This window comes from Salvelinus sp. IW2-2015, linkage group LG15, assembly GCF_002910315.2.
Source record: "Salvelinus sp. IW2-2015 linkage group LG15, ASM291031v2, whole genome shotgun sequence".
NCBI classification, from domain to species: domain Eukaryota; kingdom Metazoa; phylum Chordata; class Actinopteri; order Salmoniformes; family Salmonidae; genus Salvelinus; species Salvelinus sp. IW2-2015.
The window spans coordinates 13,352,596-13,370,771 of record NC_036855.1 but is presented as its reverse complement, the minus strand read 5'-3'; the positions used below and the strand labels follow the sequence as shown (position 1 = coordinate 13,370,771).

Genomic DNA, 18,176 nt, shown 5'->3' with positions numbered 1-18,176 from the left:
TAAGACATGCACACACAAACTGTCACAAATTCTATTTGATAACAACTTGGGTGTGAGCACTGACGGATTCATCCCAGGAAAAGAAAATATATTATAAATAGTCCATTTCTTTTTTCTTCGAAAAGGATATGCTAAGTACAGTTTTACTAGCAAAACCACTTATATTCTGAGTCAGTGAATACTCAGTTACAGGGAGGGAAGAATACCAGATGTTTTAATCTGGTGGCTGTTTGAGGTGACCTCACAAACACTGATACAAAGAAATGTTTCAGAACCCTCTAGTCTTCATTAAATCAGGTGAATACTACCCATCAGTCAGTGGAAGGATGATAGTGACTGCTCAGTGGTTGTTATTAATTAGTTAGAATATACTGCCTAATTTGATACTTATTCCCTTGCCGAAAATACTCAAAAAAGCTTTGTCTTGGCTGTCCATGTGTTCCTTCATGAACCCAGCACTGAGCCCAACAGAACAGAGACAGAAGTGACAGTAGTAGTAGTAGTAGTAGTAGTAGTAGTAGACGACAAGAGTTGTTGTTTTGCACTATGGCAGGCAGAAAGACCATGCTCAGCAGGATAGTCAAGAGCGTCATTGAGAAGAGCAGCAGCTTGATTGACATGGACATTTATTGGGGTTGTTGCCCAAAAGTGAAAACCCCTGGCCGCACTGCAAAACCCTGCCTTGGTTATAATACCACGCCCAGGCTGCTCCGCCTGCCCAGCCACACAATGCAGCCTGCATCAACACTTCTGAGCCTCCACGGGAGACATGGCGATGTAGGAGCCGTTCCTCATTGGCTGGTTGGTATAGTTGTTTTCTGATGGTTCAACCTCTGGTTTGTCGCTGACTTGAGTGTAGGCCGTTTCATCTTTTGCCGTCTGAAGAGGGAGAGGACATTTTGTAAACGACAAAGCAGGTTTCAACCATGAAAACAACAAACATTTTATATATTTACAACTAAATCGGAAATATATTGCAATGGTATATAATTAATGAATGATTATCCGCAATTAGTTTGTCACTGTACAAAACCAACAATCTCAAAATACTTTCAAGTTAATGAAGAAATACCACTATGAAGCAGGAATGTAAAATACATGTATATATTATACCTAAAGATATTAGAAATTAAAGTTAACAAGAATTGCTAATAACTGAACGAAAATGACAAATGAGGCAAATGAAGACTTACAGTAAAAGAATGAAAAGCTTCAGTAAAATCAATACGTTTTACTTCATTCTAAAACAGAAAGGAAAAAAGGGTTACAGAAAATGTTAATCATAGCACGGTAACTATACAGTTCTTCAAAGCTGGAATCCTTAGTTGATACATTCATCTTTGGTCTTATAAATTAATGATATAAACTCATTGATTTTGGAAAATATAACTTATGACTCATATGCTTATTTCAACTGTCATACCCCATCAGAACCCAAAATACAAGCTTGTTTTACTCCAATGTTTGTAAGCGATGTAAATGTAAACACTGAAGCCTCAAAACATGGTTAAAACTCTATTTTATATTGTCAATGATCAGTCCATGCATCCATGTCTGGTGGTTCTGTCAGTGGTTACATTTCTCCAGACCCATTCCTCAGCTTTTTACCAAAACACAGCTTTGTTATTGTTTGAATTAACGATTATAGCTTTTTGATATTCCAAGCTATGACATGTGAACTTCTACTAAGATGGGGGTTATCTATCCGAGTCACAACTGATGGGTGGGGAATGGGGTCGTGCAAATGTGGTCAGAGGGACTAACCTAGACAAACACAGATAAGTGTTGAAAGTACCCTGGCTATCCTACAGAACTATTGTTACTAGAGTTCAGAGCACTCTTTGGCCTGTACGGTAGTGTAGACTATACACGGTCATCATTGTGACTGTCTATCTGCCAACGGGGACTGCTAAATTAAGATCTATACTTCCTGTTTTGACCTCAGTTATTTRAAATTGTTAGAAAGGCCAGCAGCACTATCATTTCATACAGAGATTACAGAAGGCAGCACATGTTGACTATGTGAGGTTCCTCATGCACGGTGTTAACTTAACATGCAAGGAGATGGAGAACTCAGACACCAGACCACTGATTAATATATAATAATATAGAAGAATAAATTGTATATAAAACAGATCAAACATGCAAGAGCACAGTCAAAGCTAACATAAAACCTTTGTTGTGTCAAAGCACCATTCAATTCTAATCACTTAGAACCTCCTGGACAACAACTGACATATTGTGAGTGTCTTGCATAATTTACACTATTTTAGAGAAGCGTATGAATATTATTGCTACCAAAAAAATAGATTGGGATCTCCTGGTAATAAGTGCAGGAGTAGAGGACAGGTCTTACCTTCTTCTGGCGAGACCTGCAGACCAGGACGACTAGGACAATGAGCAGGATGGCTCCCATGCCCACGATGAGCAGAGGGAAGTTGGACACCAGGGTCACGATGAGCAGCAGAGTTCTCATCTGGGCAGCAGAGTCATCGTCAATAGTGGCCGTCTGGGGGAACCGGGGGGGTCACTAAGGTTATTAACCTGTCTTTACTATGTTGTTATTAACTGATCTTAATAATAGACTAGAGGGTTCTCTCTAGCTAAATATCTGGATTTTTGTCTAATGCAAATTCATTTGATATGTCTTGGCTGCACGTGAGGCTGACTGAATTTCACAAAATAAATTGGAGAGAGAGAAAGGGAGGAGATAAGTCTTACCTCATTGACAAACATGATGGGAAAAATGATCTCGTTTAGATGTTTGGTTTTGCTGTGGAAGAGAAAATGAAGTGAGGCTTTTTCACTCAATTCGTATGAGGGATGAGAAGGGTCAGTGTGGCAAACTGTTCAGATTGCTATACTTACGGGAAGCCTGGAACTCTGTTTAAAATTATATTGAGCTGGGCTCTCTTGCAAGCACGGATGGGAACCCCAGTGGTCTAAAAAACAAAATAAACTTATTCAGTTAGAACTTGCCCTTTCCAACATGGAGGAAGCAAATGTTTATATTCCACTGGTACTGCATTAACACATACAACATGTAATAGAGCTATTAAATACAGTAAACTCACAATGAGAGTATGTAAGTGTATAGGCCCCATAACTGATCCTGCATATTGGCCTCATCACTATATATGGTATATCAAATGTTTGTTCATACCGGGTTAAGGTCAAGGTAAGTCTCATGCTCCTCCTTGTTGGGGTGCAGTCCATCAACAGCATTAATGTACTTGTCATCTGCCTGATAAAAGTGGGGGAACGACACCACGATAGGTGCACCTATGGACAAGAGGAAGGAGATAGGAAAGAAACATGATTTAAGAGAAAACACCACAAGCAACCTATATGATCAAATAGCCCATGTCCTTATCCTGGACTGCCATAAGAGAGGATTAGGCAAAACAAAGTCCAATGTTTTAATATTGGGGCTCTAAAAGGGAAACATCAAGAACAAAATTGAGAGATTGATAACGTGTGCTATCTGGTATTATTACCCAGGCATGGAGATAACAGAACAAATAGCAAAAATATGTGTCAAGTTCCTTCCTTGCCATTGGAAAGGTGGCCTGTACTGGACATGTTCTGATACAGTGAAATTATGGACGGTTTTTACAACCCAAGACAAAACGATTCCTTTGGAGGTCAGAATGACAATTATGAAGTTCCACAAGGTCCTACTCATAGAGACACCATGTAATGTGTTCCAGTGTGGGAGCCAATAACCCTCACTAAGGAATATGAAAACTATTCAAACTGCTATATCTGACAAATGGAATTCAAACCCCCACAAGGAATTAATAAAGGGTCCTATTCACTTTGCAGCCCCGAGAGGACGCGGCTAGAACAGCCTCAAATCAATAGAACCATCATTTCAGCATTGCGAACACTGAGGAATAACTTTGCCCCGATTGTTGAACTTTCTCGGCACCACACTACGAAAGCGGATGTCTCTTAAAAACATATCTACTTCCCTCGCGAGACTTAAGGGTTAACGTAGTGCATTTATATGCCATGTGATTGTTTTATGAGGGGAAAGCCTTTGGAGATTAACCGTATCCTCAAATTCAAGTGTTTTATAGCCCTCATCCAGAGTTAATCATTCACCATCTACACTACTATGAAATCTGGATACTCAAACATGGACATTTCTGATATCTATTGGAGCTTGGATTGCAGCTAGAACTAGATTGATTGGGTTATTATGATTATATATATATATTTTTTTTTAATCGGTCAAAAAACTAGGTTATGGGGTTAGTCAAATCAAATTTTATTTGTCACATACACATGGTTAGCAGATGTTAATGCGAGTGTAGCGAAATGCTTGTGCTTCTAGTTCCGACAATGGAGTAATAACTAGAGGTCGACCGATTAAATCGGGGCCGATTCATAACAATCGGAAATCGGTATTTTTGGGTGCCGATTTGCCGATTTTTATTTTATTTTTTTTAATCTTTATTTAACTAGGCAAGTCAGTTAAGAACACATTCTTATTTTCAATGACGGCCTAGACAGATTTTTAACCTTGTCAGCTCGGGGGATCCAATCTTGCACCCTTACAGTTAACTAGTCCAATGCTCTAACACCTGATTACATTGCACTCCACGAGGAGCCTGCCTGTTACACGAATGCAGTAAGCTAAGGTAAATTGCTAGCTAGCATTGAACTTATCTTATAAAAAACAATCAATCAATGACTGTCATTGCTCCAATGTGTACTTAACCATAAACATCAATGCCTTTCTTAAAATCAATACACAAGTATATATTTTTAAACCTGCATATTTATCTAAAAGAAATCCAGGTTAGCAGGCAATATTAACCAGGTGAAATTGTGTAATTTCTCTTGCGTTCATTGCACGCAGAGTCAGGGTATATGCAACAGTTTGGGCCGCCTGGCTCTTTGTGAACTAATTTGCCAGAATTTTACGTAATTATGACATAACATTGAAGGTTGTGCAATGTAACAGGAATATTTAGACTCATGGATGCCACCCGTTAGATAAAATACGGAACGGAATAAACGTTTTGTTTTCGAGGTGATAGTTTCCGGATTAGTCAAAGGTATATGGTTTAGAGAGAAATAGTCGATGCGTTAGAATTCCTGTAATAACTTGCGGCTGAACTTGAAAGTGGTTCCTTCGTTATTTTACCGTTCATGTCTTCCATAGAGATGTCTTGATCTACTTCAAATAAGGTCTGTGTTTCGCGGAGGAGCAGACTGACAGGCGACCATGCAGACAAGCTCTGCTTTCTGCACAACAACCCAAAACTTCTTAACTGGGAATATTGAAGACCCATGAAAGCTGGTGGTTCGTTTTAACATATGTTCTCATGTTATTTGAGACTAAATTGATTTTATTTATGTATTATATTAAGTTAAAATAAGTGTTCATTGTTCATCCAGTATTGTTGCAATTGTCATTATTACAAAAATGTGTGTGTGTGTATGATATATATATATATAAATACATATTATTATTATTAKTATTWWTTTTTTTTAATCGGCCGATTAATCGGTATCGGCTTTTTTTTGTCCTCCAATAATCGGTATCGGCGTTGAAAAATCATAATCGGTCGACCTCTAGTAATAACCAACGAGTAATCTAACCTAACAATTCCACAACTACTACCTTATACACACACAAGTGTAAAGGGATAAAGAATATGTACATAAAGATATATGAATGAGTGATGGTACAGAACAGCATAGGCAAGATGCAGTAGATGGTATTGAGTACAGTATATACACATATGAGTAATGTAGGGTATGTAAACATAAAAGTGGCATAGTTTAAAGTGGCTAGTGATACATGTATTATATAAAGATGGCAAGATGCAGTAGATTATAGAGTACAGTATATACATATACATTATATTAAGTGGCATTGTTTAAAGTGGCTAGTGATACAAGTGATAGTCAAAACAAACAGTGGGTATGTGGGGCACATATAATGTTATGCCAACCAGGGTTGTGACAGTAATGAACCATCTCTTACCTTCTCTGCAAACACTAACTTTTAGCACCCCGGTGCCGAGGCAGTCCCCAGCTGGCACACAGAAGCCGGCGTTAGTGGGGTTCTCCTCAGGACTCTGCAGGACATCGTGGGGCGGGGCGAAACGGTAGGCTGGGATGCCCTTTACGTCCACGTCCTCAACATAACCCAGATGGATAGACCTAAACCCCAGAGGCAGGTAAGAATAAGGACACATAAGCTGTGTAGGAGTTTCTCAGCTCACAAAACTTAAGGCAAGAATTTGGAATTCAGTTCTACACATGTCATTTTGCAGAGGAGATTGTGAGGTCTGTGTTAACAAATGTGTCACCTACTGTGTGGAACATTGGGTAAATATGAGATTTTGGTAGGAACATGCCCAACTCACACCTGTTTACCATGGCCAGGGTGTGGCGTCTTCTACAGTGGTTTACCAGTCCGTTACGAATACGAGTCAGTCGTTTCTCGATAATTCTTGGCTGTCACCTAAACCACCATCCCTCTCTGTACTGGCTGCTTTGACTGTAAACAAATAATAAAACTACAGACAATACAGATTTGGAGATATGACTGACGTACCTGCAGAGGTCAGCTGCAAAGATGTACAGCAGCTCTTTCCTAGACAACAGAGGGTGGAAAACACTGCCGTCCGTCCCGTTGATCATGTTGCTCTGGTTAGAGGACCACCATGACATTTCACTGTTTATAGGGGAAAGGTACGGGATATGTTAGACATCAAGAAGAAGCTTTCGTTTACACAAGGTTATTATAAAACAACATGGCGGGGCCAAATACTGATTTCATTTCAAATGCCTGGAAGCGGTTTTCTATTTCTGATATTTAAATATACGAATTTGCAATCTGCTCTGTCATGACAGGGAGCAAATGTGTTGATCCTTGGACTTTGAATACTTGATTTGGACAGATCCCAATTCATTCCCGTTAAATGAGTAAACCCAATGTCGCAGGGCTGACATGAGAAATGTTTTTTGATAACCATTAACTACAACAACATGAAGGTGGAAAACAGAGGGAAATAAAGGTCCTTACGTCAACCCGTTCCATGTGTCTATTCTGCCATATTCCATGTAGTCACGTTCTCCAGTCAGGAACACAAACTCTCCTTCATGAGTTCCATTTTTCTAGGAGGAGAGAGAGAAAGAAAATAGTTCAGTTAGACTGTCATATCAAAAGGAAGATATCCAACATCCAGGAGGACAGGTACAGAATTAGAAACAGCCACATGGACTCTTGATAAGCAGAGGAAAAATAAGAACACCTTCCTCCAATGCTGTTAAAACGGTCATTTGGGAAGGAATTTCAGTGTTTAAAGTGTCTGGTTGTCGTTGTTGGAACTGTACTGACGGGGGATATTGTGCTATAGAGGGAAAAAAATGCCACTGCGTTACTGTAGCCTGCCTATCCCGTTCTGTTTTTCCTTCTCATATTATAATTTTATAGGCAGCGGTAAAAGACTGTAGTTGACCAAAACGGTTGACACAAATGCTTTGACAGTTGAGATTTTACAATTTAGGTAAAATTCTACCCAACGTCTAGTTCTTTCAGGGGATTTCCAAATAATGCACCATTATCTGGTTTGTGGAACCTGAGAAAACTATTCGCATTGTTATTGCGTGAGGTGGAATAGCAGATGTGTGTCTCCAAAGTAGACACGAGTCTCCCAGAAAAAGGGTAAGTAAGCAGCTTCATCAGCATTTTGTCATTTTCACTCATCACGTGATGACTCCACGAGACCTCTTCCCAGGCCCTATCAACCGAGACCTCCTCCCAGGCCCTACCAACAGAGACCTCCTCCCAGGCCCTACCAACAGAGACCTCCTCCCAGGCCCTACCAACAGAGACCTCCTCCCAGGYCCTACCAACCACCTACTGGTTCAATGACTAAAGGAGTTCTAGTGCAATTTCACAACCTTCGGTTAAATCACAAATTTCAAGACCGGCCATTAGCTAAGGTTATAACTTTAGTGAATGACTGTATTCAGAAGTGTAACCTGATTAAGCATATTTCAAGTTTTTACTAAACACAAACAGTGCCTACCTTCCACATCAGCCCAAACATCTCATCCACCTCTGGCTTAATGCTGTGGATTTTGGTGAGCAGAGGGTCCTTGAAGCCCCACAGCACCTCGTGGACGGTGCGGGTCATGAAGATCTCCACACCGATGGACTTCATATACATGGAGACCAAGGTACGCAGCAGGAAGGAGTAGGAGTTCAGCTCACTCATCACCGCCTGTAGAGGGAGAAGAAACAGAGAGAGAAGGGGTTAGAGCTCACATTCTATCATACCACTAGTAACAAAATTATAAACAACGTTTCTAAGTCTATAGCTTTTGTTGCTGTCTAGACTCTGGTCTGGTTCTCATTAATGGAAATTGGATTATGTCCATGACAGTGTCTGCTATAAAGTAAAAAGTTGGTATGCACAAGTCACCAAGATGTCATAATACAGTATTTAGCATAATGCTTGGAAAGTCTACTGGAATGATGCAGTAAAGGAATGTCAATACAGGGTTAGAAGTGGTTATACTGGGACTCTTGAAAGGTTAAACTTAACCAAAACAGAAGAGGATACACTTGTGGAATAATTCACACCCTCATGTTGCACCACAGTTTATAACACACTATATTGCAGATACAACGTGTCCATGGCAGCTAAGATACAGTGCATAAGCGAAGACTGTACAAGTATACCAAATGTAGAGGTAACAAGCAGAGGCCGAGAGAGACACATACTAACTCACCACAGCTGGGATGTTGACTGTCCTCAGAATGTCGACCTCTGGATTACCTCTGGACTTCTCTGGGACGAAGACAAAGCTTTTGGGATTCAGGGCATAAACCTTGGTTCCATTTTCAAGGAAAGTCACATTTTCCCTGGGTCTGTATTCCCTGTTATGGAAAGATGTGGATATGAGGATTAAATCGGTCCACACAGATGTTCACATGGGGATGAAAGACAAGTTCAAACAAGTCCACCAGCAGGTTCAGCAGCATGGAACCGCTTTCATTCAATATGACTTTCCCAAGACCTGAATCACCAGCTTCCCATGATCAAACGTACAGCTAATAAAACAAATACATTGTAAGCCGAATCTTAACTTGAGCACATGCAAAAACCTTCCATTGGCATCGATACATGATTTCCACTTAAGTCAAAGTCATGATTCTGGATCTCAAGATAAGATTCAGCCCTGTGTGAAGTGAGGCCTCCTAATTTCAAAGGACAGCAGTGAGTGTGTTGTCAACCCACCTGTAAGTGTATGGTCCAATCTGGGTGACCACTGCCTTTCCCCCTGCTAAGAACACTTCTGGATTGGTCACGTTGAAGAAGTAATACTCCATGTAGACTGGAGGCGGCGGGTTCTTCCATGACTCAAATACTTGGCTTGCCTCTGTTAAAGTCAATTCCTAAAAAAAATATTGTAAGAGAAAGTTATTTAAAGACAGTCCAAAACAACAATGATCTCTCCAAGTGTACATTTGAGGGATAGAAGGAGCGCTGGCCTAAAAAGCTATTTGAAACAGTAACCCTATTAATCTCTAAACTAAATATATTTTGGCTTTCAAAAGCTATTTAATTTTTGATTTCGGCTGCACCACCCATCAACAACCCTTTCAGGTTATACCAGGAGAGAGCAGACACAGCAAATAATGTAGCGAAGACGCAATGCCAGCACACCAAAACCCCAGGGGAAGGGGGAAAACGCCTTCATTGGTGAATAACTGTCAGAACAAGAAGAAAACCTGAGTGAACACAGCAAAGGAGGAGGTTTGGGCGAACCCCAGCAGGCTGATCAAGGGATGTTTGCATTTTTCCTTAAATGACCACTCACCAAATTGGCAGCATGACAGTTTGAATAAACAATACGGAGTAGTAACACTGTCCTATTGGTCATCATATGAATAGAGGAAAGTGGTTAAATGTGTTCAGATAAGTCTCTCAGACCACAGTAATCCATGTGGGACTAAATTTGTCCTGTTTTCGAAATGCGACAATAATCAGATAAAAAAAAGTTTACAGGTAAATTCTAGAGCTGGGAGGATACCAGTATCGCAATACTCATTAGTATCGTGGCAAGGAAACAAAATGGGTTTAACTTTCTTAGGAAAACAACCCTAATATTACAAACAAACATAATTATGTTATCATCCAGTCACATGCATTTATTATCCAACTATAGAACACAATATTTTACATACAGAAGGTTTTTGAAGGACCAAAGAGTTGTCTGCTTCTTGTTTTTATTTTTGCCATGGGAAAAAAATATTGCAATAGTGGTTTCATCCCGGCCCCAGTAAATTCCACCACAATTACACAGCATTTTAAACACCATTAGTGTAAACTTTTTTATTTACCTAGGCAAGTCAGTTAAGAACAAATTCTTATTTACAATGACAGCCTACCCAATCATGCATTCAATCATGTTTAACATTAGCCCACATTACAGTTTCAACCCGGTCTGGTCTCCGACTAGACGCAACATAGTAAACACCTATATATATATGGGTGTTTATATATGGGTGTTATATATATATAAAACGTTTGGTAAGGTTACTTAAGACAAAAACGAAAGGAGGATGGGTGGGTGGGCATATAACTGAAATGTCGAATCTCATCACGGACAACTTTAGCATTTTAGCTAATTAACAACTTCTCAACTACTTACTACTTTTTTGATCTACTTTGCAACTACTTAGCATGTTAGCTAACCCTTCCCTCTAACCCTAAGCCCTAGCCTAGCTAACGTTAGCCACCAAGCTAACAGCCACAAGAAAATGGAATTTGTAACATATCTCACGTTTTGCAAATTCATAACATATTATAAGTATTGAAATTCGGAAGATATCATACAAATGGTAATTTCTAAAATATCATAAGAAATGGATGATGGACATCCACAAGTTAATACATACCATACGAAATGTAACATTTCATACTAAATGGAGTGTCTCGGATTTAGGTACAAAATAACACGAAATGCTCTGAGACCTGAGTAATTCAACTGTAATTAAAACAGACGCAGTGACATTCAACACTTTGAAAGAATGAAGCGTGATGAAACATGGTTGTCAAATCTAAAAAGAGAATGTTGGTTGATCCATAAGATACTGGTAAGTAATGTATGCCCACTATATAGAGAAATCTGTAACAAACTTTTTTTTTACCATTCAAGGAGGGTATTTCTAACTTCAAGTGAGAAATGCCCCCCCCCCCTGTCCTTTACATAAGGGGTTACTGATTGCTTTCTCTGTCCCTTGAGTAAAGTGAGGTGTACATGAGAAAGGCCTTTACCATTCACACCGCTCACTCTCTCATCTTGAGGTCTCAGAGAAGCTCAGTTGTCGCTTTTAAGGTGTGGCTCAACACGGATGCACAAACTCGTTTCCCGTTCAGACTTGATTTTTCAGTGTTTTCCAGTCATTGGGCCAATGGACTATCCATTTAAAAGTGCATCTCGGAAGAATTATATATTTTATCATATTTGGTGGCAAGAATTAAGCAGCGGTGGGCCACCGCTACTAAATGAATATAGGGGAAACCGGGTACATACTCCCTACGGAGTCCTAAATGATCAGACAATAATTTTGCCTCATACACACATTCTGACAAACACACTACACAACACAACTGGGCAGAAGGTCACCACTCACTAGCTAGAGCATTGAACTGGGGGCATGCTCCTCTGGGGGAAAACAGAAGCCTGTTGCTTCACTTAGACTCTAGTCAGTTTTCAACAACATAACTGGAATGGGCATATTGAGCCAGTGAAATAGGCTGTTTCCAGCACAAGACATATGAATCAACTCATTTAATAGCCCATTTCATGCTGTACAGTAAAGTATGAAGGCTGTGGAGTCAAATATCTCTTCGCATGGAATAAAGATATCACTGAGAACTCCTGAAATATATAACAAAATAGCATATTTGATGCCGAGAAGCCATTTCCCTTCATTTTTACTGGATCATTTGAGTCACCTGAAAGTTGTGAAAAGTCAAGCCATACCAAGCCAGCTATTCCAATCATGCGTGTTGTATAGGATGCATTTAAAGTTAGAATCCACAGTTGAAACAATTAAAGCAGTCACTCCGCCTGTTTTTGTAAAAAGCTGAGGGATGGGCCTGTAGAAATGTAACCATACTCAAAATCATGGACAGAGCTATGGATGCAAGGACTGACCATCCATGGCATTACAATGATACTTTTACCCATGTGTTGAGGGTGTACAGTGTTTGTTTAGAAAAAACAGATTAAAATAAGCTTATATTTTGGGTTGATAGGGTATGACAGTTGAACTAAAATCACGAGGCACTTATAAGTTACAGTACGTTCTTTTGTACGTCACAGCCTTATTCTAAAATGGATTAAATTTCCCCCCCCCTCATTCTGCACACAATACCCCATAATGACAACGCAAAAACAGGTTGAGAATTGTATGCAAACGTATTAGAAATAAGAAACTGAAAGTCACATTTACATAAGTATTCAGACCCTTTACTCAGTATTTTGTTGAAGAACCTTTGGCAGCAATTACAGCCACGAGTATTCTTGGGTATGACGCTACAAGCTTGGCACACCTGTATTTGGGAGTTTCTCCCATTCTCTCTGTAGATCCTCTCAAGCTCTGTCAGGTTAGATTGGGAGCATCACTGCACAGCTATTTTAAGCTGTCCAGAGATGTTCGATTGGGTTCAAGTCCAGGTTCTGGCTGGGCCACTCAAGGACATTCAGAGACTTGTCCCGAAGCCACTCCTGTGTTGTCTTGGCTGTGTGCCTAGGGTCGTTGTCCTGTTGGTATCTGAACCTTTGCCCCAGTCTGAGGTGCTGAGCGCTCTGGAGCAGGTTTTCATCAAGGATCTCACTGCACTTTGCTCAGTTCATATTCCCTCAATCCTGACTAGTCTCCCAGTCCATGCCACTGAAAAACATCCCCACAGCATGATGCTACCACCACCATGCTTCACCGTAGGAATGAGGCCAGGTTTCCTCCAGACGTGACGCTTGGCATTCAGGCCAAAGAGTTAAATCTTTGTTTCATTAGACCAGAGAATTTTGTTTCTCACGGTCAGAGTCTTTAAGGTGCCTTTTGGCAAACTCCAAGCGGGCTGTCATGTGCCTTTTACTGAGGAGTGGCTTCCGTCTGGCCACTCTACCATAAAGGCCTGATTGGTTGAGTGCTGCAGAGATGGTTGTCCTTCTGGAAGGTTCTCCCATCTCCACAGAGGAACTCTGGAGCTCTGTCAGAGTGACCATTGGGTTCTTGGTCACCTCCCTGACCAAGGCCCGTCTCGGTCATGGAGGTGACCAAGGTGACCTTCTCCCCCGGCCAGCTCTAGGAAGAGTCTTGGTGGTTCCAAACTGTTGGAGGCCACTGTTTTTGGGGACCTTCAATGCTGCAGACATTTTTTGGTAGCCTTCACCAGATCTGTGCCTCGACACGTGTGTAGATTGATGAGGACATTTTATTTAATACATTTTAGAATAAGGCTGTAAGGTAACAAAATGTGGAAAACCTGATAGTCTGAATACTTTCCGAATGCACTGTATATTCTTCAGGAATCAATTGGTAGGTTATATATTAGTCCAAATGGATGTAGCAACTATGGATTCTAGTTTTAAAGCCAAACACTGACTACATACACGAAAGGTGAGTGTGAGAAAACCACCACCAACATGCGATTCAGACTCATCTTCAGCAGTATGGTACCAAGTTTCACAATCAGTGATGTCTGTTTTGTTTTTATAAATCAAATGGTGTCCCTCTCAAACAGATACAATTCCCAAGAGTGACCGTTTCTGTGCAACACTAACTGTTGGTAAAGTCAAGGCCTAGATTAGAAGAATTCCTGTGTTTAACACCCTTGAAAAAAGTCTCTCAAAGGCTTCCATAGATGTCATGTTTACATAATTTCGCTCTTTGAAATGCTTCAAACCTTGATCTCACAAGCACAGGCAAGCAGGGACAAAGGGTTGAAGGTTTATCAATCTTATCTAAAATCTAAAAAACTCACTATTTTTGTAGCTGGTGGTTGGGGATGGGTCACATGAAGAGTGGTAAGGACATTAAAACATAACCATCAGGTTCACTCAAAAATAAATGAAAACCTGACCTGAAACATCTGTGGGAGTTGTGGTTTGATAACCTTTCTCAAGACCATAATAAATGTTATTCAGTGTCATGTTTTGGGGCTGTTTTCCAGTCTAGAGGATGACAAACTGTTTGAATGAAAGTTAACATATGTCATATGTTTAAATTATTGTCAACTTTTTTGGCAGGGGACAGAGGGTTGTTTTCCAGGCACAGCAGTCCTCTAGACCTAGATCAGGCCAAGGCTGAAACAATGAAACAGATGAATGCTCACTGTTGTTTTAAGATCCAGGAAAGTCGTTCTAAGAGCCGTTTTAGATATAGAAGTGGTACAGTTGTGGATGGACATTCATTCTTAATTTATCTATTATCTTTTCAGTCACCGGCAATATGTCCACATAAGACTCCTGCTCTTTATTGAACTTAAAATACAGGTAGGCCGATTGACAACATCATCAACAATATTTGTTTCATTTCATGATGTTCTGTATTCTAGGTCTAGGGTGACACCATATCCCAAATAAACCCAGACCCAAATTAATTATTAATTAACTATATCCTATGACTTGCTGAGGTGGGCATGGCACTTTAAGAGAGCCGTTCAGATGCGAGATGTTCAACCTGCTAAGCAAGAAGGATGAAGAGTGAAATGAGGGAGCGGGACTCAGCCTTCATGGTCTCTCTCCCTTCCCCCATCCATGCGCACGCACCTCCCCAGACCCTTCTCTGACGAGATTCCAACCCCTTACTGATAAACCCAATAAACCACGAGGAAAGCTCTTATAATTTTAAATCCCATTCCCAAATAAATGATATTGTGACAGACAGGTAAAGGAGACGAATACCCCGCAAATAAAGATGCAGCAGTACACTTGTATTTCAACTCACCTGTCAACCATTATGTATAATAAAGCAAATGAAGTGAGTGGGCTTTATTTTATTGTTGGAATAAAACAGACGGCTCGCCTACAGTGCACCAATCCATGGTGATGATGCTGTTACCGCCACGCGCTGTGACAGGAACATACCTGGCATTGTAAATCAGCCGGTGAGATTCAATCAGGCTATACATTGAGTTTAAATGCTGAACGCCTTGCAGAGCTGTTCAAGAGGGTTGAATCAATATTGCGGATTTATGAATTATACAATGTTGCTTTCGTACCACAAAAAACATCACTGGTTGGTGGTAAAGCATGCAGCATTTGTAAATTGTCGACCTTGGAACGCATGCTGCATTGACCCATGTTGGGTGGGCGAATGACCGGAGATGCGGATTGAGTAAACAAATGCTTTGACGTTATCTATCGAACGTCACCTAATAACAAGGGATGGGAAATGTGACTCRCCGTCTGCTGTTCAGTGCAAATACAACTAACACATTAAAGCCACCAGACTATAAAACTATCAAATGCATGTTTGAAGTGGGAAAAAGTTGCAACTCACCTTTTTTAGCCGGTTGTGAATCATTGTTTGAAAGACTTGAGCCACCACCAAGGCAATCCCCACTATCAGTAGGTGGGCGCAGACAATTCCAGTAGCGTAAATTACACAGGATCTCCGAGTCATGATTCCAGCCAACTGTCAAACTAATTTGGCAAATGTGAAATTACTTACCAAATGACACTAACAATAATACTGTAGGTTCTGATCATTTAGGGTTTATTTTACTCAAAAGGTAGCCGCTACTTCTCACTTTGCCTCTTACACTACAGCGAACATCACTATACGAATTTCAAAATTGCTCGATGATATGCATCTACTTGCAAACTGTCTTCGAAAATAAGAAATGCTGGTAGTTTCCTTAGTGCTGTCATAGAACAATGTTCTTCTCTCCATACAGCCGTTTTCCTAATGAGAATCGACTGTGTTGTTCGAAGGCAGCGGGAGAAATAACAGTGCTGAGGACGGGCGCCAGACCTCCACTCCCTCCCTCACCAAATTCAAATGAACTCGGTCATGCGAAGAGGTTCGTTTTGGTGTCTGCTGAGCGGTGGGTGTGTTAAAATGTAGCTTGCTTTCTGTGGCTGAGGTCACTGTTTTACTTTTTAGCACCATAAACATAAGACAGCACAAACTAAATAACTACGATTTGCCCTTGATTTGATCTACCTTCATAGCGCTGTTTTATATTAGGATACATTCAACCAAGCAAAGATTTGAAAGTAAACTTGAGGTTCTGACGTAATTTGAGACAAATTCACTTTCATGTGTAACTTTGCAAGTAATATTCTTTCAAGAGATAGCAGTGTATTTATTTGTTTTTATTTATATACAGATCAACAATTTACATTGTTACGTCATACAAAACAGAACGCAGGTATTAACAGTAAAAAACTCAAGCATAGAAAAAATATCAATGAAATAATAAAAAAATTAACAATTTTAGTGCAATTGTAATCACTCTGAAAAAATCTTACTATAATGATTCAGGAAAATGATATTCTTGTTGTTTGTTATTCACTAGTGTTATTGTTTTAATAAGATAGTTAAATTCAATCAAAAATATGTGTAATTTTGGTATAGAATTTTGGAATTTTTGTTTGTGAAGAGATAGCAGTGTAGTAACGTGAAACTAACAACGTCTGACAAAGAGCTTGTGAATGAATTAGCAACGCATGCTCGTTCACATGTGATGTCACACTATGATTGCTACTAGTTAGTAAGTAACTTTCTAGACTGAGGAGAGTGGGGCGTGTAGCCTAGCCCTGCTATACCACTGCCACTTATTCTTAGCAGGGTGCCGTATACTATTGGATAACTATAAAACATTAAAAAGCACAGTGGATCTGATGTGGTGAGTTAGCTAAATGAATGTACACATGATTCTGCCTTCATACATGTTTGGGAGTCATGGACCGTTACTTCTCAACATGAAATACCGCTATCTTGTCTCATCATCATCACCATCAGGTCTCCCTTAAATAACCAGCATGAACATGAATAATGTGTTATTCAGAGAACCAACGATAGTTGACGTGAAGCTTTTGTTCACTGAGCAGTAAACTTGATTGGCTAACAGCTTCCCGGACCACCATCCTAAGACCACCCCTGGTGGGTTATGATTGGACGGACGAGGTTGAGCGTGATGCAGAATTTGATCGACTGATTTTGGGGCGGGGCTCGTTTAAAGGGGGACTGTCAGGGTGATTCGCTTGCACTGCATCAAATGTACTCACAGAGCTAACTGGAAATCTCCCCTACTACCCAGTCCTGCCAAGGTCCCCCGACTACCCAGTCCAGCCAAGGTCGAGGGAAATAGAGAAAATAACAAATAAGTACAGACATAATACTTGAAATAATTTATAATTTCAGCAAATAGTTCTGTTTTTCCCTTCTTTTTATATGTTGTTACATTTCCTCCATTTGCACAATAATAGGCTACTATTGCAATGCTTAGTAAAAACACTAATGACAAAATGACAAAACTTTATACATTTTTTATTTAACCTTTATTTTATCAGGGAGTCATACTGAGACCAAGGTCTATTTTACAGATGAGCTCTGAATTACATAAATTACAGAAAATACACACATCAATATAAATGCAAAAAGCAAGCAGAAAGAAAAACATGGTCATAAAAAACAAACACATTCATCAGTAATAAGGTCCTCAAGCAGCTTTATGAATTGCCCCACGATACATATACAATATGTCTATACTGTATAGTGTCTATTATTTAAATTAATTCAGTAAATTAAATAAGGCAAGTCAAAACATGTTTTTATAAGAACACAGAGGATCTAAAACAGGGATGGGCAACTGGTGGCCCGCGCCCACAGGTCAATTTCCAAAGACAAAAAAATCTATTTTTGGGGGCTTAGAACCCCCAAAAGACTTCATGTGTGGGTATGGATGTGGGTACACAGATCCACTGCGGCCCCACCCCCCTCAAAGTTGCCCAACCCTGATGTAAAATATGTGTGGGTATATTAAGGGTGTGCAGCATTCTTATGGCACCAGGAAGATACAGAGTTCTATCAATGTGCACACTGGACCGTTTCAGTATAGGCCATTCTAGACCAGAGGCTATTTACAGCAAGCTATAGAGTTCTGCACACAAAACAG

The 18,176-nt window shown here is 40.1% G+C and overlaps 1 protein-coding gene across 1 annotated transcript; it reads right to left on the bottom strand.

Annotated features, from left to right (window-relative positions):
• Positions 1 to 346: 346 nt before the first annotated feature.
• scarb2a (scavenger receptor class B, member 2a) lies at positions 347 to 16,061 on the bottom strand. The gene is made up of 13 exons (XM_024002193.2): positions 15,554 to 16,061; positions 9,273 to 9,430; positions 8,764 to 8,911; positions 8,058 to 8,252; positions 7,049 to 7,140; positions 6,578 to 6,697; positions 6,002 to 6,180; positions 3,164 to 3,282; positions 2,869 to 2,942; positions 2,722 to 2,773; positions 2,357 to 2,509; positions 1,194 to 1,241; positions 347 to 879 (listed from the first exon to the last, which is right to left on the bottom strand). The coding sequence occupies exons 1-13, from the start codon at positions 15,674 to 15,676 to the stop codon at positions 742 to 744; spliced, it is 1,599 nt and encodes a 532-aa protein (XP_023857961.1). The 5' UTR covers positions 15,677 to 16,061; the 3' UTR covers positions 347 to 741.
• Between the last annotated feature and the right edge of the window lie 2,115 nt (positions 16,062 to 18,176).

Coding starts and splice junctions, on each gene's coding strand:
- scarb2a (XM_024002193.2), bottom strand. CDS start 15,676: ATGACTCGGAGATCCTGTGTAATTTACGCTACTGGAATTGTCTGCGCC. Junction 2,774..2,868: donor AACAGAGTTCCAGGCTTCCC/GTAAGTATAGCA, acceptor TCTCTTCCACAG/CAAAACCAAACATCTAAACG. Junction 1,242..2,356: donor GCAGGTCTCGCCAGAAGAAG/GTAAGACCTGTC, acceptor TTTCTGTTTTAG/AATGAAGTAAAACGTATTGA.